This window comes from Diadema setosum, chromosome 18 (assembly GCF_964275005.1).
Source record: "Diadema setosum chromosome 18, eeDiaSeto1, whole genome shotgun sequence".
NCBI lineage: Eukaryota > Metazoa > Echinodermata > Echinoidea > Diadematoida > Diadematidae > Diadema > Diadema setosum.
The window spans coordinates 25226246-25253033 of record NC_092702.1 but is presented as its reverse complement, the minus strand read 5'-3'; the positions used below and the strand labels follow the sequence as shown (position 1 = coordinate 25253033).

Here is a 26788-nt window from a genome sequence, read left to right as displayed (position 1 = left end):
AAATATCAGGGCTGACGGTGGTGTGACGTGCGTTTGTTCCCTAGATTTGGAGATTCCAACGCAGAAATCGTGCCGAAGAGGACAACAAAATGGCCGAAACGAATGGAGACACGGTAAATATGTGCAAATATTATGTTTGTAGGTGCTTAATTTTTGACAGGAATGGATGTTATCGTTGTAATATACTGCTAATCGACACTGAAACCGACCAGACGCCGTGACTTCTGAAAGCGACAGGGCTGTGTATATCATTCATGGCATGGGGAACGTGTATGACAGAGGCCCTATAGTATATGGGCTATGTATGCTATGTGATGCATGCGCATGCTTGAGCTTGGGTGTCCAAATACATCGATAGAAGCTTAAAATATCTCACAATTCGCCTGAAATTTTACTCACATGTTAAAAAAATTACTCTATATTCACAAGCGCGCCTTAAAAATGCGATTTGCGGTGGGAAACCTACACGCAAAGTTCAAGATAACTGCTTGGAACACCATCAGCGATCAGTAGAGACTTCTAGCCACCACCACCATGACCACCCGAAAATCAGATGTACATCAAGCCATGAAATGAGATCAATTATCCGTAGATTAATACGTGATATAGACATAAACAGTGTTTAAATCAGTCTATTTTTTCGTTTTCTTGAAAAAATCTCACATTTTACTAACTTTTCGCGTACCCGATTTTCCCATTGTAGTGGCGGCTTTGATTCGCCCATCATCGTAACAACAAGAGCTCGCTAGCGATGAGCCAGCGCGCAGCCTGCGCGGCATCTGCGGGTAGTCGTAATGCACTTGTCAATGTAATGACGCACCCCACTACCCCCGGACATGGGTGCGTCATGGTCATTTTTTGACTGACCACACGGGGTTTTTGACGGACACCACAGTCACTTTTTTGACGGACAAAAGGCTGCAAGTGACGAACACCACAGTCACTTTTTTGACGGACAACACGTTGAAAGTGACGAACACCTCGGTCACTTTTTTGACGGACATCCTCAGTACATTTGACGCACCCCCGAAAATACTGAAACGATTTTTGCATACGTTTTATTCAAGCAATTTCATTTTCTTTTGGTTCGTAAACATAATTTGTAAAAGTTTCGGCAAGTTTCCCTTACCCTGGCCCTGCAAGCACCGTATTGTCATTCACCGTACATCACGCTGCTGCTACGATATTCCGTACAGTAGGCCCTAGTATGTATTCTGTGCATGCAATCCATCCATACGACAATCACATGTGTGCAGATGCGCTGTGTGTGCGCGGCCATTGCTAGTCCATGCATACTGTAGCGCAGGTACACACCACGCCACGGCATTCCCGCGAGTATACACAGCCGGCTAGCCCAGTCGCTGTACGTAGAGATTCGCACAGCAAATTGTTACATCGCTAAACAAGTCCCTGGTTTGACTTGAGATTGAGTATGCGTGATTTCATGGGTTTGTTGGATAGAAAATGTGAGGAGAAAGGGTGGCTTTTAAATTATTTGCTTGCCAGATTCTGGCAAGCATTTTTCCCTCTTATTCCAAAATGCTTCCCGACTTTGATTTTCACTTGCCGCGGGAAAACGCTCACCGTAATTTCACTCGCGGTACGTGTATACGGTACTGGTAGCGTGCAAAAATGCGTGCAGTTTTCCATAGGCTGTAGCCAAGTGACGCACCCCTCGGTTCAGAATAATGCGTGTTATTTTCCATAGCCAAGTGACGTACCATGACGCACCCCTCGGTCAAAAATTTGACCGACAATGATGGGATTTTGACGCACCCCTCGGTCAAAAATTTGACGGACAAAGCTGGTAAAATGACGGACACCTAAGTCACAAATTTGACGGACCAAACGAGGAAATGACGCACCCATGTCCGGGGGTAGTGGGGTGAGTCATTACATTGACAAGTGCATAAATCACACAACACCCATTGCGACACCCGCGGCAGCAACCGCGAAGCTCTCCACCGGGCTCCGATCGGGCAGCCAATTTCACTGAAACAGGCATTGCAAGGTCCATTTCGTGTACCGTTCTTGCCACATGCGCTAACTTGCGCTCGATAAATTTTCCTTTCAAAAAATCAGAAAACATTTCAATTTTGAAAAAAGTGAAGTTTCGATACTGCCATATTTTGCGCAGCCATATTTTGCGCAATGTGGATTAAGTACAAAATACACCAAAGGTCACGACAAATAAGTGCGAAATTTCGACTTAGCATGCCAAACAGATCGTCCTCCTCGGGCTACTAGCGATAGGTATGTAGCAGCCGCAAACCCACGTACAGGATGGCAAAAGTAGTTCAGGTTTGTGATTCGAACATGTTGTTTGCAGTACGGCCGTATTACTTTTGAAAAGAATGATATCAATGCACCCTGTCATAACTGCTACAGCTAGCGATCGTCGCGAATGGGCTCAGAAATTGAGCACACTGCGTGTGTAGAAAACGATGTACATGCGCGACAGCGCCATCTAGTGCTGAATGACGAACGCTACGATCAGGTCAGACCATGGCATTGAACACGTCAGTCGTGAGGTGTAGAAAAGTAACTGTTAGTGTTACCAGGTCCAGGCCATGTTGCACTTAACGGAGTTAAACTTACTGAAGGCGAAGCTGGAAGGGTGTAATTTCAGTGCGTGGACGGTACTCGCATGCCACACGCTGGTACAACTTGGTAGCGAAGCAGACGCCGAGATATCAAGATAGGTGTGATTCTAACGGCATTTACATGTAAAATTTACACCAATTTATTGTTGGATTCATGTAAATTTAGGCCTACCTGCGCTTTGACAGAATATGGAACAAAACTTCCTCTTTCATATGATACCAAATTTGTTAGGATTCGATAGCGGCATGGACCAGGGATTTTGCAATAAATGTGATTTTTAGCACAAAACGCGGGGTCAAAACAGCGTAGTAGGCGCGCGACTCCATTGTGTTCTATGGGGCTTGCGTGTTGTAAGATAGGGGCGCGTTTTGTCCGAAGGTTGGCAGTGCACGATCAGACACCCTAGTACAGTGTCGACGTGTTGGACACCTACCATACTAGGGGGTCGGTAGCGCGATGTGCTTTGTCATCCCCTTCAAAATTCACGCACAAGTCACGAGTTCACAAGACCTAGGTCTATATGCATTTACAGAGCATAAAACTACTTCAAAACATTTTTTTACAATAAGAGAAATCTATCATATTATTTTCGATACATATGATATCATGGAAGTCACATTTTGATTGCAAAAGCGCTAGCATTTTCAAATAAACTTGCGACTACCAGATGCGTTCAGTGCGTGTTGGGCAATGGGCAAACGTAGGGCGCGCGTTTGGTCGAAAAGTGGACCCACAATTTTGGCTTAAAATCACCTTTCATGCATTTTTGCGGGTTCATCCCGGGAACAAATGCCCATAAATTTGGTATCATATATAATGAACATCGATGAAAGCTTTTGGTGGTCTCATTCTTCTCGTCCTAGGCCGAGTTCAGATATCAAGACGTATTGCTACCTAAATTCAGAAAAAGCCCAAACATCGCTATAACTCGGCTGTTCCGTCCGACTGTGAAACTGGCCAGGCTGGTGTAGGAGGATTCAATGGTGCTGAATCCAAAAATAGAATTGGTTTTTCGCTTATTCAACGGGATGAACCCGCGAAATAGCGATTAAGATACCCTGTCAGCATAGTAACAGCATCAGCGAACTAAGTGAGGCGGGGCCTACTAAGTCTTAGACACGTAGTTACACGCCATGACTCGTGGTTACGGCGCGCACTTACACGAAGCTCCAGAACAGTCGAGTCATTTTTTCATGCATAGGTGCGATGTTCAGCCTCCGCACAGCATAGCGCACTGCCGGTACGTATTTATGTGAGTACATGTGCGCGTCTCCATGCAATCTGTAGACCAAAAGCTATAGCGATGCACATGCACCACTACTGTGTGCGCTTTTACTCCACCGCGCTGTTAGACCGACGTTTTATACTGTATGGTCATCGGTCTCGTAAACCTGTGTACAAATCGGTCTGTGGCCGGGAATATGTCAGGGGCCGCGGAACCGGGGGGCTGGGGGGGCCCCCACACCTTTGGTCGGAAAAAAAAAAAAAAAAAATCGTGAAAAAAAATCACAACCCATTAATTTTAATTTCCAAAGCTTCCAACCTCAGATTCTTGCCGTCTAAGCGGGGGGGGGGGGGGGGGGGGGGGGGGGGGGGGGGTTCTTGACCTTGACCCCCCCCCCCCCCCCTCGCACAGCTAGCTGGGTAGGTGTGTGCTAGCTGACAAGGATGCGCGCTTAGCCTTAGAAACACGCATGCTTTGAATGTGATAAATGCAGTGAATAGCACCGCCCACTGGAGTGCGCTTAACAGTGAATTTTCATTACGCTCGCGACCCACTTTTTCGCCAAGGTTTTAACAGCGTGAGGATGAAAAATACCATGTTTTTATTTGCTCATAACTTCACCATTATTTGTGATTATGGTGAGAAATTTTGCACATGTATTATGTTAACTATGGACATTATGGATATGTTTCTGTGTGAAATGACATGTATTTCTCCAGTTGCAAAAATCTATCAGACGCCCTAACCATACATACAGCTACGAGTAGAAAAGTAGAAGAAAATGCTCTTCACAAGCTTGTGAAGAGCATTGAAGCTGATACAGAGCGGTTTAGTGCACTGAATCATAAATGACATAATCATATAATTATGTCATTTTGGCCCGAATTCACGAAGGTGGTACAAATGAAACCATGGTTTAAACCATGGACAAAAACCATGGAGCGCCAAGTGTCGCACGAAATATTTCGTTACGAAACGGTCATTTTGCCGACGAAATGACCAATTTCGTAACGAAATATTCCGTGCGACACTCGGCGCTCCATGGTTTTTGTCCATGGTTTAAACCATGGTTTCATTTGTACCACCTTCGTGAATTCGGGCCTTTATGTCAAAATTTCCATGCACCACCAGATCAGATCCCACATGCTTGTTGTTGGACTCGACACCAAATTTTATCTTCGATGGAGTAGGCTATCGGATCCTAACTGAGTAACTGTGGCAGTATGCGGCCATGAGCCATTTCACGGCAGGTGCATGTATGGTAGGTGTCCAACACATCAGTCACATTCAGTGGTTGGCACAGCAGACAGATTTTCTTTTATAAGTTAGTGTGACAAGAAATGGGTAGATACCATACATGTCTTCAACACTGGTGAAGAGCATGGAGGCAACACTCCACTACCTGGTAGATCTGGGCTACCAAGCTGCAGTGGGGGAAGTGATGGGATCACCATCTTGTGTCATGTGTGTATAATTTCTTTTTATTGCAAAATGTAAAATTAAGAAAACCTGCACTACAGACATCCCATTAAACCTGCTAGTATTCCTGTCTGCCATAATCAAATTGATATTGTGAAAATACTAACATAGTAGGTTATGTTGGCTTTCTCTCGTTTGCCATTACAGCAGTGCAAGCCCGGGAGTAATGACTTTGTGCAACAAATCTTGTGTCTTTCTCATCATCAACAGGTGGCTCCTGCAGCTGAGAACCATGTCATCCAGGAACCATCTCCCAAAAAGATAAAGGTGGAAACAAGCTCAAATGGTGGGTATCTGGTGGTAGTAAACAAGAATGTCAAGTGTGTAGAGAGTCTACTCTGCCCTGACACACTGAAACACCTCATGAAGGAGGACACAGCACAGGTTTCAACTTGTCATTGCTGAAATGCCTCTTTTGCAGTAGGAAACCATGCAGTGTGAAAGATGAAATGTCAGTTCTCTTGATCATAAGTGTCAATTCATTGCATTGTTGAAAGAGCATGCCCATGTTGTAGTCAGATGCTGCAGTCTTGTGATTTATTTTCTCCCCTGCGCTAACCCCATTTGTGTGATGGTTAAAGTGTTCATCGTTTGTAGGCATGTTAAAGTGTAGTGACATCTTGATATACCTTGTATTGGAGGCCCAAGGAGCAAAAGCAACAGCATTCTGTACTAAAAAGTGTGATTTGTGGTATAACACCAAACAATGTGAATATTTCTCAAAAATTATGTGCTACTTCTCACATACACACACAAAAAAGAAAAAAACAGTGTAAATTGTAACTACTGGTACATTTGCAAGTACCTTATAGGGCATACAATCTACATGTAGACTGTCTCCTAACTTAAACTGGAGTTGTTCAAGGCAAGGCTGCCAGTAAAAAAAAAAAATAAAAAAAAATGGATAAATAAAAATGATCATAGAAATAAAGGGGGAAAAGAGTGAAGCTTGTTAGAAATAAATAGTGCCTTGTAATTTCATGCCAAAGGTAGGAAAAATCAAATGTATATTTACATGTATGCTGCAGGATTGGTTGTTGAGACACAATCTGAGTATGATGAATTACTGCAGTGGAAGTGTGAATTGTTTGGCTATGTGTGAACACTTTAGCCATTGTGAAAGTCATATGAAATCCCTCTTCTTTGTGCATGGTAATCATCCTTTTGTCTTTGAGAGTTTGAACTTGGTATGCTGCAGTAAGGAGGTGGATAGCTTTCATCTGTTCTTTTTCAGTTTTTTCTTTTTCCCATTTGAGGCATTACCAGGTCATTTTAAGAAAAGGCTCTTGGAACCTGTGCGTGAAGATTTATTCTGAAAATCATTATTTCCTTTGGAGGTTCTCAAATCTGTGACTTCAAAAAGCATTTGAAAGGTTATTTGTATTACAACTGTAAATGGCATATTTGCTTTTTGGACCTAAAAATTTACAGCAAAAATATGTGAATTCAACCTTACCATATTCTTCAAATTTGTTTTGTGTGTCATGCAGGATAGATCATCAGGCTTGATGTTCTTTTAACTCATTTGTTGGCTTGTTGTCATTTTACTTTGCAAGGACTTAAGTTGTGTGTACAGTGGGAGGTGAGTGTGCGTACGTTTGTCATCAACACAACATTATGTGTTCTGTTGATGAGTTCAGCATCTGTAAATTGTGCTTCATTGAAATGACAGTCCCTTATTGTTTTTTTCTTTTTCTTCTGTTTTCTTTTCTTTTTGTCTTTTTTTTTTTTGGAGTTCTTCTTTTCAGGCAACAATTTCTAGTCTTCACACCGGGCGGAGAGCTGAATGAGTTCTTAAACTCAAGCAGTCACGTGGACAAGAAGAACTAATGTAGTAAAATATACTGCTCACAGTTTAGGTCTTCCCTGTCATACTATATCAGTTGTCTACAAATCCATTAATACAACCATTCTTAGAGCATCCATGGCAAACCCACGTCAGAAGTAGGGAGAAAATGCATGTGTATGTGTGAATTATACAGATTAAAGTCAATTTCATGTAAAGTTGCTGTGATGAAAAGGAAACTCTGTGACTATGCATTCAGGTATTTGATCAGGCTAACTAACTGCCTTTTGTATTCAAAATATTTATGCCCAAATGATTCCCCCCCCCCAAAAAAAAAAAACAAAAAAACAACAACAACAACAACAACAAAACAACAAACAAACCAACAAACAACAACCCACAAAACACTAGCTCATAAGAAATGATCAAATTAAATGCAGTTTTGTTTGGAGGACTTTCTAGCACTTGCAGAGTTTTAGATAGAAGAGCTGGTTACCTTTTTTGACATTGTGTACAATATGCCTTTATTCATTTTAATTGAACAGTCACTTTAATATTTCCATCTTGTAGCAAAGAATATCTATTTCCGTTGCCCCAATTTCCTTAAAACATTTTGAAATCATCAAATTTACCATTTCACTTTGAGGAATTTCTCAATAATTCATAATTTTCTCTCCTTTCTTGTTTATTTCTTGTAATTAATTCCAGAATAGTCAAGTCAACACCATAAATACTACATGATGGAAAACAAACTAGTCAGATAAACCAATTTGTCTTCAATTTTATTAATTTCTTAAATGTGGGGAGGGGGGAGGGTGGTGAGAAGGTCCAGCCAAGATCATGCGTAGAAAAAGAAAGGTCATGTACTGTACTGGAAATCTACTTTCTATGCAATATGATATGCATTGTGTTCTTTAGTAAACTAAGTGCGTAGTTCCAAATTGACAAGGCAGTTCACAGATTTGAAGTTGGCAAACTCTTGTGCAGGCCCAAAGTTAAAAGAAAAAAAAAATCCAGTTTCTGCAATAACTCATGATACTTAAAACAGTGACATCAATTCAAATCCGTTGATAAACATCTTTTAGGGCAGTAAATTGATGTCTGCAGAATATTGTGAAAATGAAGGGTAATGGGCAAGATCAAGTGATTACATTTCATCAGTATCACAGGATTCAAGTAATTATTCGTTTTTCAGCTACATATGGTAGACATTTCACCGGTTACACAATAATTTGAACTCTTTATTTGTAAACTGGACAACTTTTTTGAGAGTATGAGGTGGGATTGTAACTGTGTTTCAAACCACTGCTTCTTTACTCTAATACTTGATAAATTCTTTAGTCATGCAATACTGACAGTCAAAGTCACTATAGTTTGGACTAAAATCCAATCGTTTAGTGGTGAGAGAGATGTAAACTGAGACTGCTATAAATGCTCTCCTCTTTCTTTGTCTTTTTTGTCTTTCATTCTTCCTTCGTTCCTCCAGGTTTGATGCTTATCCCCTGCACTTGACGAACGCAGCTGTGCGATCAGACTTTCAGAAATGCGTGCATTTAAAGAAAGAAAAGTAACACACTGTCAGACCAGACTACAGATAATTGTTGATACATGCATGTTCAATTTGGAATAGGATGTGCTTTTCATGTTTATTTCCATGTAGTCAGTACAAAAAAAGCACAAAGAAAAAATGATAGAATTCTACGTAAATAGTTGCTACACACAATTGAGCTAGGAATGGATTGAACGTGTGAAAAAAAAAAAATTCAGACATGGACCACAAATATTTTTGTAACACTCGGCAGATTGATGACAAGAGTTTATATTGAATCAAAGAGAGTAATAGAAAAAGTAAGTCAGCGAGTGTGAGATTGTGACTGTGAGTAAGTGGTTGTTTTTCTTTCTTTTTTTTTTCCTTTTTTGGTAGTGTTAGCAGTCTGGCTTGTTTTTGTTTTTTTTTGTCACACAATTTGTTCTTCGAATCCGATCAAATGAAGGTTACTGTTGGCCCTCTGTGGCCATTTGTGTGCTAACCTCTGTGTTCTTCTCTTCTTGTTTGTTTTTTTCTGGTCATTTTTATTTGCATATAAATGAAGCACTTACAGCCAGAGAGAATGGTAGTTCGTCGAGTGTCGGAGATGACCTGCTGCATTTCAGAACAGATCGGTTCCAGAATCATCAATTTCTCTTCTCTTCCTCCCTCTTTTTATTTTTATTTTTTCATTGCGTTTTGTCCGTTCATCAAGTTTGATCAAGTACATGACATTCCCTGTAAACTAGTCTTACATGTGAACAAATTTCAGTCAGATTAATCAGAATCCTGTTCATACATACTGACCCCTGTATTGGCATGGCATTCTGGTTCCTATGCAACCATGAGCCAGATTTTTTCCCCTCTCCCAAATTAGATTTATAGTGTAGCTTCTTACATGAATACAATTTTTTTAAAAACAAAGGTAGGAACTTTGATGCAAAAATGATGTGTATTTGTGTTGTGAAATTACCATACCATATAAATCAAAGAATGCAGGAGAGTAGCATAAATTTCATGCTGTTAACATGACATGTTAGAAACAAACTTTTTAGGTTCATTTGTGTCAGTGAAAACCTTTGATTGCACATAGTGAACTTGTAGAAAATGGATAACTGTAAAGGAATTACACATGCAAGAAGTGCTCCAATTACGCCCCGCTCAATTGCTGCGATATGTTTCCTTTGACGAAGATTAAGTTACAAATTGTGATTTCCCAACCCCCATCCTCCCTGTTAAATGCAGAAAAGGTGTGCTTATTAGTTCTTTCATGTGGATGTGATTCAAGGTTTTCTTTTCCCCACTTTTTTTTCTTCTGTGCATTATTTATTTTTATCTTGTGCCATTTAGCTCCAACCAGTGTGAAGTGGGCGAGGTTACATAAAATGTGACCTTTGACCTATGCGAGCGGAAAGCATTCATCATGAATGTCCCAACGGGTCGCTCACCTAGTGCTTCAGCAGCGAGTGGCCTCCCTTTTAATTTTGGCCTGATGCTACACTGCAACCTATGCACTCATCCAACCACCCCTTATGCTACTCCAGTGGTAAACAAGCAGTGCTGTTTGTAAACAGTGGTGGTGATTCTTTTCCGTTGAAGACAGAGAAGATTTGAATGCAAAATTACTCTGTCCCCCACCCCTCTCCATAGTCGTGTATTTTCAGTCTTTCATGCCGGGTTTGTGCTTGGTAGAGGATGTTTAGGGAAGGTTGAGTGTAAGTATGCGTGTGTCTTGGAAGACACGACCAAATGTACCACAATCCTACTTGGCTACCAGAAGAAGAAGAAAAAAGTATTTTTGAAATGTTTGAAAAATGTTCGAAGTTATGTCTGGAGTTTTGAGGGAGTGTTCCAAGCTGTCCAAAAATATATCTTCCATCTGAATTAACTGTCTTTACTTGAGCTGTCCATAATAATACAATTAGACTTCATATGGCTTGTTTCTCTTTGTTGTGTTGAACAAAAAAGGAAAAATTAAGTCATGTGGTATGTAGTGCAGAGCTTATTGTGACTTTTTGAGTGGGTGTGTTTGCATGTAGGTGAAGGGTATGCTTGTCTGGGGTTGAGGGTGTGTTCATACTCCCATGTGCTGCCACTAAGGGGAAACTAATGCTACGTTTTATCCTCGTTCCCTTCACTGCCTTTCCCTGCCGCTGCTGGCCGTCCCCTCCCGACACCAGAGCGCTCCCCCTCCCCGCCAGTGCTCTTCGCAGAGCAGACGGGTCCAGTGCTGGCCGGGCCGGGCGCCAAGAAGGAGACGCTGCTGACCAACATGCCGGGGATGCCCACCATGCAGGGCCTCCCCAAGCTGAGCTCGGAGCAGCAGGAGGCCGTGATGAGAGCCAAGAAGTATGCCATGGAGCAGAGCATCAAGAGTGTGCTGGTCAAACAGACCCTCGCCCACCAGCAACAGGTGAGCCCACACAGAATGAGGAAGTTGTGCTCCATTGCAGAGCAGAGTGTAAAATGTCACCAGTAACATCTCACAAGACAATTTTTTTGGGGGGGGGTCAAAAATATCTTTTAAATCCTCTTCTTTAAAATGCTATTTTCATGAGTATGGTAATTTAAAAGGGCAATTGCCATTCAAAGAGGACCTCCAGACTAAAGGACAGTTTTGTTTATCTTTTTTGCCCATCAAATCCAATCAAATGGAGAGTGTTATTGGTTTATTGTGGAGAAATATTATTTGTAATGCTCTACTTAGGCAGGGCCTAACGTTAGCTGTGGCTTGGCAAGATTGATGTCGGGTCACCAAATTTCCAATTGATTATCTTTAGGTGGCCCAATCGGATACCAAAGATTGAAATGGATTGTAATGTTTCCATTTATTTTGCGGCACAACATTTCTTTGTCGGACCAACAAACTTGCAGATTATCAGATTTTAGTGGCCCGAATTTTGTGAGGCTGCTAGAAAAAAAAGAAAAAAAGTTAATGGTTAAACCCTGACATACGATAGAGGAAAAGCAATTATACTTACTTTCTTTTGAAGAAGCATTTAAAACCTCAAATTACAGACAATCTGATGCTCCCCTGCAGTACAGTAAAGATTATGTTCTATATGCAGTGGGTTCATGTTAGACCTCGCTGAGGATTTCTCTTGATCTTTATCTAGTTTTCAATTTGCATGTGATGTCAATGACAAATCAGGTGCATTTTGGTGTATGAGCATTTTCGGTAGTGTTTTCAAGTTTTAACCAAGGCACTTTGGGCCATAGTCCAAAAGCCAGAAGTTGTGCTACATTTGCTTGCATGAAGGCAGATGGTACATGAGTACCTGAATTATTTTGTATGACATGCACTATATGCAGCAAACTTCTTACCTACAAGATTGCTCTAACTTCTTTGTCAGTAGTATGTATTTTTTATTTTTTTTTTTTTAGGGAGAGTTCATGATGAATGATAGCTTCTTCCATGATACGAGTAACTTGGCTTCTGCTGGTGTCCACTCAACAACATGTTGGCACTTCTTTGTCTTTTTATTCTCACAGCAAATGTCCAACCTTCAAATGCAAGCCCAGCGACAGCGTGCCATTGCCCTGATGTGTCGGGTGTACGTCGGCTCCATCAGCTTTGAGCTGAAGGAGGACACCATCAGGCAAGCCTTCCAGCCGTTCGGCCCCATCAAGTCCATCAACATGTCTTGGGATCCCATCACCATGAAGCACAAGGGTTTCGCCTTTGTTGAATATGACCTGCCCGAGGCGGCTCAGTTGGCCCTTGAGCAAATGAACGGTGTCATGATTGGAGGTCGCAACATCAAGGTGAGTGGGGTGGGGAGGCAGCAAGGGGGACTCGCTCAAAAGCATTGCCCTTACCTCATGTGATGACAAAGGGAAGGATGGTAGTGGTGGATAATATTTTTACATGTTTGGAAACAGTATACTATGCAGCTAACAGGTGCTGGGTAGTTGCGTGGCTTAAAGACCGATCCCCTGGGTATGCAATGGACTGGAAAGGCTGGCCTGGCTAGGATATATTCAAGAATTCCTGTAATGAATTGTGTACAGCTTAATTACTGACCTCTAGTTATAAAGTACAAACAAAGAATCTTGACTCGGGTAGACCGTTACCGATGAGTGTTCCGGTGAGCGATGCACATATTTGCTGATGGGCGCTGTTCATGGTTTTTCATATGTTTCCTTGTGGACAGCAGATGAAGATACGTTAAATCAAGCCATCCTTGTCTCACTACACTATGGGGTCTTTAAAAACATGTTATGTTGTGGGATGTTGTACCGCCAAGATATTTTTAGATTGTGATGTGGAATAATATTACGATTATTGTTAAGCTGTAGATATTTTGTCAACATGAAAGTTAAGATGAATAACAGACAGGAGGCTGTGCTGCATTCAGGACCTCAAGATACTCAGATACTGTACATACTCAGACAATTTCTGCAGAATCAATGTAAGAGGTATTTTAGGTAACAGCAGTTTTTTGATGTTATGAAGACAGTGTATGACTACCATTAAAACAGCTATTTGTTTGGCACTAATAAATCATATCAAAAGGCAAGTTGTACAGAAGAGTAGCGGTGGATTGAATTGCATTCCAAGTTCAAGGTAGTGCATGATTGATAACCTTCCAACCAATCTATTACATGTTTTCATGCTTATGGTGATTTATTTTTTTTTTTTGCTTGATAATTAGAGAGCAGTATAAGCTTTATTTTTGTTGCTTTCCTCTTCAACATAATGATTGCTATTAGATAAAGTCTTCCATCAGATTGTTGAAGTGTGTTGTGTGGAACTGCCTTACCAATCTGTACTCTTAATATTCATTTATATTATTGATGTGCACATACCTATAAGCAAGTGCTAGAAGGCTGTTTATTACTGTTTTTGCCTAGGAGAATGAATTGCTGCCCTGTAATGCAAGCCCTTATTTAATAGCCCTAGGAAGCAGGAAGGGGAATGGGCATGTTGATATACTATGTTGTTAGAGTTTAAGATTCTGTTAACTGTCCATTTATATTGCTCTCCATTAGGTTGGCCGTCCCAGCAACATGCCCCAGGCACAACCTGTGGTAGACCAGATCATGGAAGAAGCCAAGCAGACTCCCAGGATATTTGTCACATCAATTCATGGAGACCTGTCAGCAGATGACATCAAGAGGTAGGTTGGCCCTGCATGCATTCTCATGCACTAAGCTGCCGAGAACTTCCTCGCCCCCTGCCCCTGCTGGTCACATGGTTCCATGACTCCTGCGACAAATGCTCTCATGAAATATCTGCACGCTAAGCCAAACAAATTCTACTAACAAACATAATGCTAACCCTTATCCTAATCCTCACATCAAACTTAACGTAAGACCCTATCGCAACCCTAACCCTTAGTCCTTGGAGAAAGTAAGACCAGAGCAGTTGTGGCAAGAGCAAATGTTGTGTCAACTGGCCACACAACTGCCCTGAGGGGAGCCTACTGGCACACTGTTTTGCTGGGGGCCAGCAGGGGGCATGGCCCTCCATTGTCTCGCCCACTCCTGGTGTAATTTCCATGTTTGGTACTTGGCCCCATCCCTGGGGCCCACACACCTCCTGCCTGCGGTAGTCACAGACTGTCATGATAGACCAGCTAGTAGGATTTGGAGTGGGGCTGCCAGCATGACTGTCGGGCTGCCAGCATGACTGTAAGGCTGTAATTTGTTGAGCTCACTGCTAAAAGTTGCAAGCTGGGGAGGCAGACCTGTCTGTGGGGTTAATTGACACCTTTAATGAAGTAAACAGACCCCCTTCTCCCACATTAAACTCATTGCTGTCGGTCGCCATACTAAACCCAGGTCATTGCTTGGAGGAGGGTTTCTGGTGCATTCTTCAATAGGCCCCTCTTTGCCTCATATATTCCTGCAGCAGTTGTTAGTTTGGTCTGTCAGCAAGTGATTTTTAAAAATATGTTAGTGACACTGCTTATTTCAATTTCTCACAGAGCAGGCAGTGACATTTTTCAATTGCCATGCCCTCATAAGGAGTAACCTTTACACAGTTTCCATGAATAATTCATCACAACCATTACATTTTATTATGAAAGAGCCATTGTCGGGTCCCTTGCAGAAACAATTGATTGTCTTGCCCTGTCTATGTGTGCTAATAGTGGTCTAGTCCTCTGTACTAACATGTTATTCTTTGCAATGCAATTTGATGAAAATAGTGTGAAATATTAAAGCCAGAATTAATAGCAGACTTTAAACTCCACATTCTGCACAATCAGTACTGATTAGTGTTTCCTACCAATTAGTTTTACTCCTTACCTATTTAGAGTGAGAAATGCAATTTGTGATTGATTAACTGAGATGAAAAAACAAAATCGAACTGTTCTAAAATGATATTTAAGAAGTAATCAGATACCTTACAATATTTTATTTGCATGCACAAAATTTGCGTTCATTTGAAGATGACCACGTTCTACTAGAATGAAGACTGGTAAGGAAATGTGAAGAAACTAAGTGGGTAATGTGTTGTGACCCCCCTTTTTAAACACTGCTCTTGATTAACAGGTGCACATGTCGTACCTCAGTTCATTTCTTCCCATCTTTTCTTTCCTCTACAGTGTCTTTGAAGCATTCGGCAAGATTGTATCCTGCAATTTACCTTCAGACTCAATAGGAGGCAAACACAAGTAAGTCTTTCTATAATAACCACTTCCTGTGAGAAATTGAAAAGCATGTATAGAGGAATGAATTTGGAGAATTGGTTCTCTCTGAAATACGAGTATATAATTCTGTATGTGTCCTGTCCCTCCCCCCCCAAAAAAAAGAAAAGAAAAAAGTATGAGGGCACCATCTTGATTTAGTTAAGTCAGAGATCAGAGTTTCATCTGTGAAATTCCTAAAAATGGTTTGAAAATTATCTTGCTGCTTGAAAAGGACTCAATTGATGGTGATTTTGAAGACTGAGCAGAGATGGCCGACGTTACTCATGAAATGTACATGAAAGATACATTGTAGATTTAATGCCGGAATACAAGGAAGTTAGATTCTGTGAACTGTTGTGAACTTCGTATGAGATGGTGCCCTTCGCAGTCAGATATGTACTTTAACCCTAATCAGGCCGGGCTTTTTTGGCTATGCTAAAACCGGAGGGGGGCGGATTCCGCCATTGGTGCGTTCGCGACAAAACTTGGCATGCGTGACACCCTCATCATAAATTACAATGAAGCAATCAATTTCTAATTTTAATTAATTAATTATGCAAATTAAGCTTAAGATCATATTTTAGCCTAATTAAAAGTATCAAGAGTCTACTTTTTGGTCTGTAAATCTGTTTTAGCATATTTAACAATTGTACATCACAAAAACTTCCAAAACTCGTTTCAATTCTTATGTATTTTATTGTTTTCAGAATTTCTTATGTATTTTTTGTTTTTCAACTTTTGTTTTTTCTTTGTTTTTTTATTGGAAATTGTCACTGACCACTTTTCTACCATAATTAGCATAAAATTAATCAATGAAACTGATTAATTGTATAAATAATCAGGTTTTTATAACTTTCATGACAGAGCACTGTTTTCCATAGGAAATGTACACAAAATCACAAAATTGTGCCTGTTTTGGGGCGACATGCCGTTACCAAAATGGGCGTGGCTTCGAAAAAGTATGTGCGGACGTTGCAAATTTGGTCTCAAAAATTGCGCGAGACTTGAAAGAAAAAAGTGAAGAAGCCTCGCGACGAGGCCTTCTCGCATTACAGAATTATAGCGCGAAACATCAAGGGGGGTGGCGGATTCTGCCCCTCTCGCAACCCCCCCCCCCTCCCCTCCCCCCCGGCCCTGTTAGGGTTAAACTCAAGGGTTGAATATTCTGTGATCTGTGATTTGCTGTTGTTTTACCATTAGAATAACTTAAAGTATACATTTTGTGTGCATGTTTTTGTCCAAAATCCATTCTCTACATTGTTTTGCTTGAGACTACTAATGTTTAAAGATCATTATGAAGGCACTCTAAACTTTCTCTTTTTTCTCCTTCACAGAGGTTATGGTTTCATTGAGTACGACAAGATGCAATCAGCACAAGATGCAATATCATCCATGAACCTTTTTGACCTGGGTGGCCAGTTCTTGAGAGTTGGCAGAGTATGTAGATTCTGATATTATTTTTACAATATTTCACATATCCAGATAGCTCTCTAATGGATTGCATGTATGAATTATGAAATGCTCGTCTTTGATTTGAGCCCTGTTGCGTGTTTTGTGGTAAGACAATATACTTACTCTTCCTGTGTTTTTGTGTGTCTGTGAATGCTAAAAGAGTTTATCTGCTATGTGTAGAGTGATCTCAACTTCGTGAAAACACATAAGAGATGAAAAAAAGGACAAAACAAAACAAAACCTGTGGCAGAATTACATTACTGAAAGATGGCTTGTAAAGTGCTTGGTGAGGGTTGATGGAAAATATATTTTAGACTGTAGAACTAGCACTTTCCCCAGTACTGAGAGTAGTATGTGGCAGCCAGGCCATAAGTGGTTTCTTGGTCAATTTATTTGATTTGTCTTTGTGTTTGTTTGTTTTGCTTTGTTTTTTTGTAGCGTAGCGTACAAATGATGCATAGCTTGCATGTTGGTTGCACCAAATGTGAGATCAAAATCTAATTGGAATGCACACTTACTGCTCATTCTATCTTATGCATTTTGTGATAAGGGCTCTACGTGTAGAGGTGACACCTATCACACAGCTGTATGTTCCCATGAGATGTCTTTCAAAGCTATCAGTCATATCATTTTTCCCCTGCTATTATCTGCTTCTTCCGCATGTCTATTATTAGCTCACCTGAGCCAAAGGCTCAAGTGAGCTATTGCGATCGCCCTTCGTCCGGCGTCTGGCGTGCGTCGTGTGTTGTCCGTCGTCCGTCGTGCGTAAACTTTTTACATTTTCATCTTCTTCTTGAAAACCCCAAGACCGATTTTCCTCAAACTTGGCAGGTAGCATCCCTAGGGGGTTAGGAACTCAATTTGTTAAAATGGGCACCATGCCCCACCCAGAGGGCCCCCAGGGGGGCCCAAACCCCCCAAAATTAAGGAATCTGTAAAAATCTTCTTCTTTAGAACCAGAAGTGATAGAGCTAAGTTAATACTATGAGTTAGTACATTGATGACTGTAGTTTCAAGTTTGTTCATGGCAGAATCAGGGGTGCCCCCCTTGGGACCCAGGGGAGGGGGATGGGGAGGGGTCCTAATATGGCCTAAATTGTACATTTTCATCTTCTTCTTGAGAACCCCATGACCCATTTTCACCAAACTTGGCAGGTAGCATCCCTAGGGGGATAGGATCTCATTTTGTTAAAATGGGCACCATGCCCCACCCAGGGGGCCCCCAGGGGGCCCAAACCCCCCAAAATGAAGGAATCTTTAAAAATCTTCTCTAGAATCAGAAGTTATAGAGCTAAGATAATACTATGAGTGAGTACATTAATGACTGTAGTTTCAAGTTTGTTCATAGCAGATCCAGGGGTGCCCCTCCTGGGGGCAGGGGGTGGGGTTGGGAAGGTCCAAATGGGGGCCTGAATTGTACATTTTCATCTTCTTCCTGAAAACCTCATGATGGATTTTCATCAAACTTGGCAGGTAGCATCCCTAGGGGGTCAGGATCTCAATTTATCAAAGTGGGCACCATGCCCCGCCCAGTGGGCCCCAGGGGGCCCCAATCCCCCCAAATTAAGGAATCTTTAAAAATTTGGGCCCTTATTGTACATTTTCATGTTCTACTTGAGAATGCCTGGTCAAATTTTAGTAGAGCTGTGAATAATTTACATTAGCGACTGCGTGAAAGGTGAACTTGCGATACTCAGGTGAGCACTAGACCCGCGGGTCTCTTGTTAAAATGAGTAGTATGAGCTCATCCCTTGTTAACCCGCGGGTCTCTTGTTAAAATGAGTAGTATGAGCTCATCCCTTGTTAACTAATGCACTTGCTAGCATTGCTGCATACTAAGTTCTTCAACTTAATGCTTGAATATATCTCATGTGTAGCTTCAAAGATGTTACATCAGCTGTCAGCATTGACTCGTTAGTGCTGTATTCTTTGTGTGATAATGCATGCTATAACATTGTCTTCTATAAACCATAAGCATTGAAAGTACATACAGATTTGACTGTCAAATTGCAATGTTCATGAATTTAACCCTTCCCCTCGCAGATATCTTATATTCTAAGAAAAATACCATAAAGTAATTGCATTTTATGATTTTGTAATCTTTCTTTGTTCTGACATCCTTCAATTAATTGAGTACATTCAGCTTTGGTGTGAAAACCTTCATCGTGTTGATTATAGGGAAAGAAGGTTTTAGAAAGCATGAGGTTTAGGATACAGCAAGGCTTCATATTTGAAACTTCATGCAGCATCAATGATGACCAGACCAATTCTTGCCTTGCCCCTCCATCCCTAGGCCATAACTCCTACATCAACAGCAGTCCCCACAGCTGTGGTAGGAACAGGTCTGCCTCCAGCTGCCGCTGTGGCTGCTGCTGCAGCGACTGCCAAGATACAGGTAAGTTATTCGCGATATGCCCCTTTCTTCGATATGGGGCTAGGCCAGGTGATGAATCTTATTGTGACTCTAAGATGTAAGAGGTTGTTTTTGTAGGGTTTTTTGTTATTTTTGTTCGTGTGTTTACATTTTTTTTCCCAACCCTCACCATGCCACATTCATATCTACAAGCACACAGCAGAAGGCTTCGTCCATGTTTCCTTGCAGTAAGCAAACAATTTTTATCTGTAGGCCTATTGCTCTTTGGGAATTTTACTGAATACTTGACTTACTCCATTGTTACAGTAGTACTCCATCATCCTTTATCACACTGTGAAGAGGATATGGGACAAACCATCTTGCATTAGATATCAATTCAGGCAGTTCTGAGGTGTAGCAGTATCTTGACGCCATTCTCTTGTCCCTTTTTCTCATCAGGCATTGGATGCCGTGACAGCCCCAGCAGCAGCAGCCGCACTCAACATGGCCGGCACAAGTACTCCTTCCCTTCTCAACCCCACCACCCTGACAGCAGCTCCCGGTCTACTTGCCACACCCCAGGTTGGGTTACTGGGCATGCCCCATGCAGTCATGGCCAGCAGTGCAGCGGGTGTCATTACAGGTGAGGCACTGAGATGAGGAATAACCCCCTCAACACCTCTACTTAAAAATGCCAGTACCATTTTTATGCAATGTATTTGCCAGTGGTAATGCCAGAATTAAATTTTAATTGTGTCCCCCACACAAAATGTTGGTGAATGAGAGCAACAATTTACATGCAACTTATCAATTCCAGTCTAGATTTTAGCCACATTCTGACTGATGATGACAAAATTTTCAGACCATTTAATTCAGTTATAGTATGTACCTGAAGTTTATATGTAAGTTTATGACTGAATGATGTGGCATGTAATGATAAGCAATGTTATTCAATTTTGATCTGGCAGGTGTCACGCCCGTCAGGCCACAGGTGAGCACAGTTCCCATCACTACTGCTCCAGTGGCCCTGACAGCCGGAGTGATGGCCATGCAGCCAGTAGTAGAACCTGCCAAGGAAGAACCAGCAGAACCCAAAGAGACTGAGCTCCCCCAGACCATCAGTGAGCAGGAGAATATGACCATCTCAGGCAGCAATGCAAGACACATGGTCATGCAAAAATTACTAAGGAAGTCAGATGTAAGTTGGACCCCTTGAACTTCTGTCTCTTATTTTTTTAAATTTTACATTTCTTGTTACAGTTCTTGCTCAGTTGTTTTTGTTAGGAGTGGTGAATCATGACATAAAGCATCATGTATAATTTGATAACCAAACTGTGTTTTCATGCCAATCATAAACTTTACTTTTGCTCTTTTTATAAATGGTCAAACTTATACTTGAATAGATGTTCAAATGTAAGATTATAGTTTATACAAGCTGGTTGTGTGAAATTTCAAAGTCCTGTCGGTGTGACACTTAGAAGATGAAGTCCTGTGAATTAACTCCTCGTCCAGCTCACACGTGATAAATGTTCAAAGGTTGTAGTCATGAGATCTGATACTGCTTTATTTACATGATTGTGAGAGGGATAGTATGAATCTAGATGCAGATTAAAGGGACTGTACAGTACTGGTTGAGGTGGGGATTCATGTTTTGAACATTCCTAAGTGAGATAATGAAAAGGCTCTTATGAAATATGAAAGAGCATGTAATTTTAAGAAGGATTCAACGTTTATTTGATGAAAATTGGTTTTCAAATGGCTGAGATATCCAAAAAAGTGCTAATAATAAAAGGCGACATGCCACAACTTTATTAGGATCTCTTTGTTTCACCTTGTTTTTGGATATCTCAGCCATTTCAAAACCGATTTTCATCGAATAAACTTTTGAAACCCTTTAGAACTGCATGCTCTTTGACATCTCATAGAGTGGTTTCTTAATATCTCGCAAAACCTTATAAGCTAAATCCTCACCTCGACCAGAACTGTACACACCCTTTAAATGCAATACAAGTCTTCAGTGTCTCACCACGGAACAGTGAATGTGTGAGTTCATCGACATGTGAAATAGTATGTTTACGTTTCTGTTTTATTTATTGACTGATAGGAAGGAGATAGTATTGGGTTCATTTAGCTTAGAGAAGGGATACTGCTTGTATCAGATGACTGCTGTGTTATGGTTTTCAATTTCTTGCAATGATACAGTTTTAATGTGCCAATGTTTACTATTCCAATGAATCTTGAATGCAGTCAAATGTGATGGTGTTGCGCAACATGGTGGGCGTGGAGGACCTGGACGACGAGTTGGAGGGCGAGGTCACAGAAGAATGCGGAAAGTTTGGAGTGGTCAACAGAGTGGTCATCTACCAGGAGAGGCAAGGGGAGGAGGAGGATGCTGAGGTCATCGTCAAAATCTTTGTGGAATTCTCTGACCCATCAGGTGAGCATGTCGTAGAATTGACTATGAAAACATTCTATATACTCACATTCCGGAAAAATACCAAACAATACAGGCACAATTATATCAGAACTAGTAGGTACAATTATATCAGAACTAGTAAGCACAAATGTGGTAATTGTGCAGTTTATGTGCATATCCAATTATCACATAATCCGAGACCTATATTTAAGTAAATTCAAAAAACATTCTTCACTTCACGGTTAATCTTTGACATGTCAGACTTTGATGGGATGCTTCAATTATTTCTTGATTTTGGCCTCTGTATAAAGACTGTTCGTACTACGAGATCAGAAATTAATTGGTCGGCTCAATGACATTTATTTTCGGCAAACAATATACATAAACAATAGTGTGATAATGTTGAGCATGCTGGGGGCACATCTCTAAAAGTAAAGAACTTTTTGTGAGTGTGCCCTCTACATGAAGGAATATGATACACAGTAATATATGAAATCATAGGAGATGAAGATACAGAAGCAGAGATGGGGACGAGAACAAGGTCAGAGACGAAGACAGACGTATGGACATGAACAAGGGTGTACATGACGATAGCAAGAAAAACTTAGGACATAACAGATGTGCAGGCTAAGTGGAGAGGAATGCAGAATGGAAAGCGGCAAACTCGGGCAGAAAAACAAAGCATAGGCTACAACTAGGAGTGACAATTAGGAGAAAATAAAACATACTTATACCATACTCGGGGTTGGACATTAGTGGTGGTGCTGTGGCTCAAGACCACTAAAGATTAATTTTGGGCCACCAAGTTTTTCTTTTGGTGGCCCAAGCTGGCAGCTAAAATCCACAACGTATTTTTATATTTCCTATTATTTTAGGCCACTACCTTTCTTTTTTGGGCCACCAAAATTTTCAAATCCAAAGATTTTAGTTGCCCTAATGAGCCACCAGAGAAAAAAGAGTTAGTGTCGAGCCCTGATGCATTTAGTAGGAAGCGCCAAACAATAGAATTATCATGAAAGAAAATGTTTCCCAGGCTTTGTTTTGAAATTGTTAAGCAAACTAGCACTTTTAATGGGGATATGCTGTTGAATACGAGGTTGCAAGATTTGTGAGTGTTAGTCTGTTGGGAGCAGGTGTCTCATTCCCCTCTCTTTGTGTTGTTATCAGTGAGAAGGCAGATTATCTGTCTACCTCAGCACTGATAAGCGTGTGAGTGTCAACACACTGTGCCAAACACTGCCCATTCATGAGAGACAGAGCTATTCTTGGCGCTCGGTGCGGGACGATAGCTTGATAGTGGGACAGCACACCTAATTAGGAGGTGGCTCAGTGTAGTCAATGAATGACAACCTTTGAACCAAAATATTTACCGTCCTTCGTGTGAGGAATACGTTGAACCCTATCGGGATATGAAGGAAGAAGGAAGAAATGTTGATGTAATTAAAGGCAAGGGCAGATTGTCATGTATTGTTATTTGTAAATGGGAAAAGCAGCATCACTATTTCCATGAATAGATTTAAAGGCATAAATCTGAATAATTCTGACTGATGTTACCCAAATCAGCTACCATAGGGCAGTGTAGTCTCTGACTTCAAAAACAGTTTGAATTCTGTTGCACAGATACAACAAATTATTTAGTTGAAAAATTGATTACCATTAATGTTTGCTCATACAGCAAGTGGAATAGAAGATAAGTACCGAATATGACCATTGCATCAACTCTTGCTGAGTAATTGCATCATGTGTGTGTTGGAGAAGGGAGGGATTGTGCAAACAGTGAACCACAAGGCTGTTTAATGACATACTTGTCCAGGTTCCATTGTACAATGGTCTTGCTGACAAGTGGTATTTTTCCTTGACGTCATTCTGAAATAGAGGAGACATGATGTCGTTAATATTTGATCAGTTATCGCTCTCTGTCGAGTATTTCGTATAGATGTGTATTCAATCATTGACTTTCTGAGTCTTGATTGTAATGTACTTGTACTGGCCAACCATTTTAAGACAGTGAGATATTGTGTAAATATGTTGACTGTGCTAAGGTCCAAGGGGTTTCTCTTCCACTACGGAGAGTGCAATTATGGTGTATGTGATGTGTCAACATACTATGTCAATTTTGCTTTCTTAGGTTGTTTTATACACAGTGGTTTCTACAATGTATAGATGTGAGTGGGTGTATCATAGTGTATGTATGTGCTGTTAGTATCACTCACTGATGTAGTGTAATAGACTCCCTCTGAAACTGTTCTTAATAATTATTAATTGGCCAGACTGTGATTATGTGTATAGTCAGGGTGAAAAAATGACTGTAATTGGCATCTCTGGGGCTAAAAGATTGTGTTTCTTGCTACATATTCCACAGTAAGTCTTGTAATTAGCCTCCAAAAAGATTCACTTATCTATCACATATCACATATCAAAGGAGACACAAGACATTTGTCCTTCAGTGGAGTTCCAGCACACAGATATTTATACTTATGCTACCATTTGACGGTCCTGTTTTAATAGCAGTTTCATAACTGAGCAATAATTGCATGTGTTACTACGTGTCTCTTCCATCAAACTCTTTGTTCATGTTTTTGTTGTCATTGATTGCTGAGGATGACTTCAGAGGAATGCTGCTTGCACAGTAATGGAAATTTTTATCAGTAGAATTAGGATGAGAATTTATCTAGAGCTTTACACCATCAAAATCATCCAAATAATCTCTGAACAGATTTTCCTTTTTTTTTTTAAGTGTTCGCCAACATTATTGTACTGCTAACATACAAGGAGGCGTCACGTAGATTGATTTTTCGTAAATTTCTGAACCTTTTTTCTTTTTCTTGATCGCTACAGAAGCAGAGAAGGCTGCTGATGCCCTCAATGGCAGATGGTTTGGTGGAAGAATGGTGCGAGCCGAGAGCTACGACCAGGACAAGTTTGACTCCAGTGATCTATCAGGCTGAGAGGGGAAACTCATTCTCAACTCAAAAACTCTCCATTCGTCATGGATATCTGAATGTTCTGTTCAGTGAGATTGGCGAGTGCCTGGCAGAAGGGAACAACTGAATGCATAATCAGAAATGAAAAAGAAGCAATGCTTCATTGCATTTCTGTTGCTGTGATATTCTCTTCCTGCATATCTTCTTCCTTTTTTGCACTTTGTGATTCTATTTTTGTATTGTTCTCTGCTTCATAATGATGGCTTATATGTTTCTCCATGCCCTTTCCTCACAAAAAAAGATATCCAGTTTTCACATTCTTCTGCCAGGCACTAAATGATTTTTTTTTTCTTTTTTCTTTTTTTTTTCAAGTTGAGGGTCAATCTTCATTAACTATGTGATGGTATTCATCATGTTCTTGTAGTCCAGTGTGAGTTGGGTTGATTTGTACATTCCCCTTTCTACAATGAATGTCCATTATTGTTGACAATCGATCAAGGACATGATTAACATTTGCCATCCGTCGCATGAAATGCAACTCGAATGTATCGCCAAAGAAGAAGAAAAAGAAAAAGATTGGGAGTGTGGTGTAGGAGTTGCTGCTTTCTAATTTTGAACCTTTGAAGGACCAGAATGCCCACCAAGTATCAGAGCATTATCGTCACTGTTATCTTATATGAGTGGAGATGTGGTTTGCATGGGCCAAATTTTGTACACTTGTATCCTTTTGCCAGAATTATATGCTTGTCTCTCGGCTAGGAGTTGCACTTATGCTGCTTGTAGAAAGACTGACAAGAGTGATGTGGATTTCACACATGCTAGTTTTACGTTAGTTCTGACGTTTGAGACATTACAACAAATTTGGTGTGCCATGGTGTTGTGAAGTCTGCAAGCGCGCTTTCACGTTTTGTTGCCAGAACACCTCACCTTGTGTGTGATTAGAATTTTCCTCCCAACTGGCTGATACTGTATGACAGTCAGTAAGTGTACACCTTGGCGGACATCTAGAAGGGGGTTGATATTGCATAACAGGTCAGTCGGGACACCAGCTCTGACCTAGCAGAATTTCCAAATCGAAAGGAGGTGATTTTTTGTGAGGTTGACTGTGTGTTGTTGAGGGCAATTTAAGTGCAAGTTTGCACTCATTGTCAATGTCATAAGCTTAAATGAATGTGGATTACGCATGAAGATCTGATCAGTATGATTTAGCATTGAATCCTTCAGTTAAGTTTCTGAAGAGAGGTTTTTACTTGTACATAGTACAAAGCTCTCCAAACATATGAGTGCTCCTTATCTCAAATGCTAGTTTGGTATTGTAATCACAGATTTATGATGAAGCAAGGATCCATTTGCAGAGAAAACATAGCAATGCTGCACATGTTCAGCATGATAATAGTAAATCAAAAAAAAAAGAAACTGGAACATAACTGATTGAAAAAGAATGTTTTGTTGATATTCACTGACTCATGGAAATCAATTTAGTTGCACCATTGTATTTATTCTGAATTTATTCTGATTCAGTCAAGCATCACTTGCTGTGAACCAGAAAATTTTCATTGTTTTTTTTAATATTTCAAATCCTGCCTTGTCAACTTACGCCCTGCCTAGAGGATGCTATGATAGTATCTTTGGCCAATATGTAATGGTTGAATGATCTAAGAGTACATGTCATTATATCAATGAGTGATAATGATTGTCTGCAGAAAGTGTTCCAAACTGTTGTGATTCAGTGAACAAGACGACAGATGCAGCAGTTGTAAAGGAACAGTTATGCAGGGTTTCTTCTTGAATATATGATACTGTACTCGCTGTATTTTTCACAAGCATTATACAATGTACAGTGTATTTTGCAAATTGGGACTTGTGAGACAACTTTATGAGTGGTTTAATTTATGTTCGAGAACTACAGTGAGAAATGACAAATAAGTACCTGTACTGTTCTTTTGGGGTAAGAATTTAGTAATTTTGCATGACTAAGAGAATATACAGGGCGTTTGTGTTAAAGTTGACAATTTTTCACAAAAAAAAAAAAAAATAAAAGCACTGAATTATACCATGTGTACAGTTGATGAATTACTAGGTCTGTTGGGGGAAAGTAATTTCCATCCCCTAGCTTACATCAGTTACATGTACGCTTCAAGCATTCACTTAACTTGACTTACCGACTGTGCTCTGACTTTGCAGTCAACAGAGAGACTGTAAACAGATACATGCCTTATCCTAGGTCATTATCTTCAATAAGAACAGAGGTTGATTCGCAGCAAAAGCTTGCAATAGTTTTGTCTTTTCCCCGGTCACAAACTGTTCTTGTGCTCTTCGACTCGTTGATAGAGTTGCATTGCTGCCAGTGGCACATTGTGAATAAAATTTGTGTAAATATCATGAA

The 26788-nt window shown here is 40.6% G+C and overlaps 1 protein-coding gene across 3 annotated transcripts; it reads left to right on the top strand.

Annotated features, from left to right (window-relative positions):
* Window positions 1-26788, top strand: LOC140241755 (poly(U)-binding-splicing factor PUF60-like). 3 transcript variants are annotated; one of them, XM_072321504.1, is made up of 12 exons: window positions 1-113; window positions 5519-5594; window positions 10803-11035; window positions 12115-12387; window positions 13615-13742; window positions 15174-15242; window positions 16592-16694; window positions 19003-19104; window positions 19522-19705; window positions 20031-20260; window positions 21310-21499; window positions 24317-26788. In XM_072321504.1, the coding sequence occupies exons 1-12, from the start codon at window positions 90-92 to the stop codon at window positions 24424-24426; spliced, it is 1722 nt and encodes a 573-aa protein (XP_072177605.1). In that variant the 5' UTR covers window positions 1-89; the 3' UTR covers window positions 24427-26788. The 3 variants fall into 3 exon arrangements, with proteins under 3 accessions (XP_072177605.1, XP_072177607.1, XP_072177606.1); XM_072321506.1 differs by lacking the exon at window positions 19003-19104; XM_072321505.1 differs by lacking the exons at window positions 1-113; window positions 5519-5594 and adding an exon at window positions 8605-10168.

What these genes read in the sequence shown, in the direction of transcription:
- LOC140241755 (XM_072321504.1), top strand. Translation starts at nt 90, where the DNA reads ATGGCCGAAACGAATGGAGACACG. An exon ending in CCGAAACGAATGGAGACACG is followed by an intron (nt 114 to 5,518) that starts GTAAATATGTGC and finishes CATCATCAACAG; the next exon opens with GTGGCTCCTGCAGCTGAGAA. An exon ending in CAGCGACTGCCAAGATACAG is followed by an intron (nt 19,105 to 19,521) that starts GTAAGTTATTCG and finishes TTTTCTCATCAG; the next exon opens with GCATTGGATGCCGTGACAGC.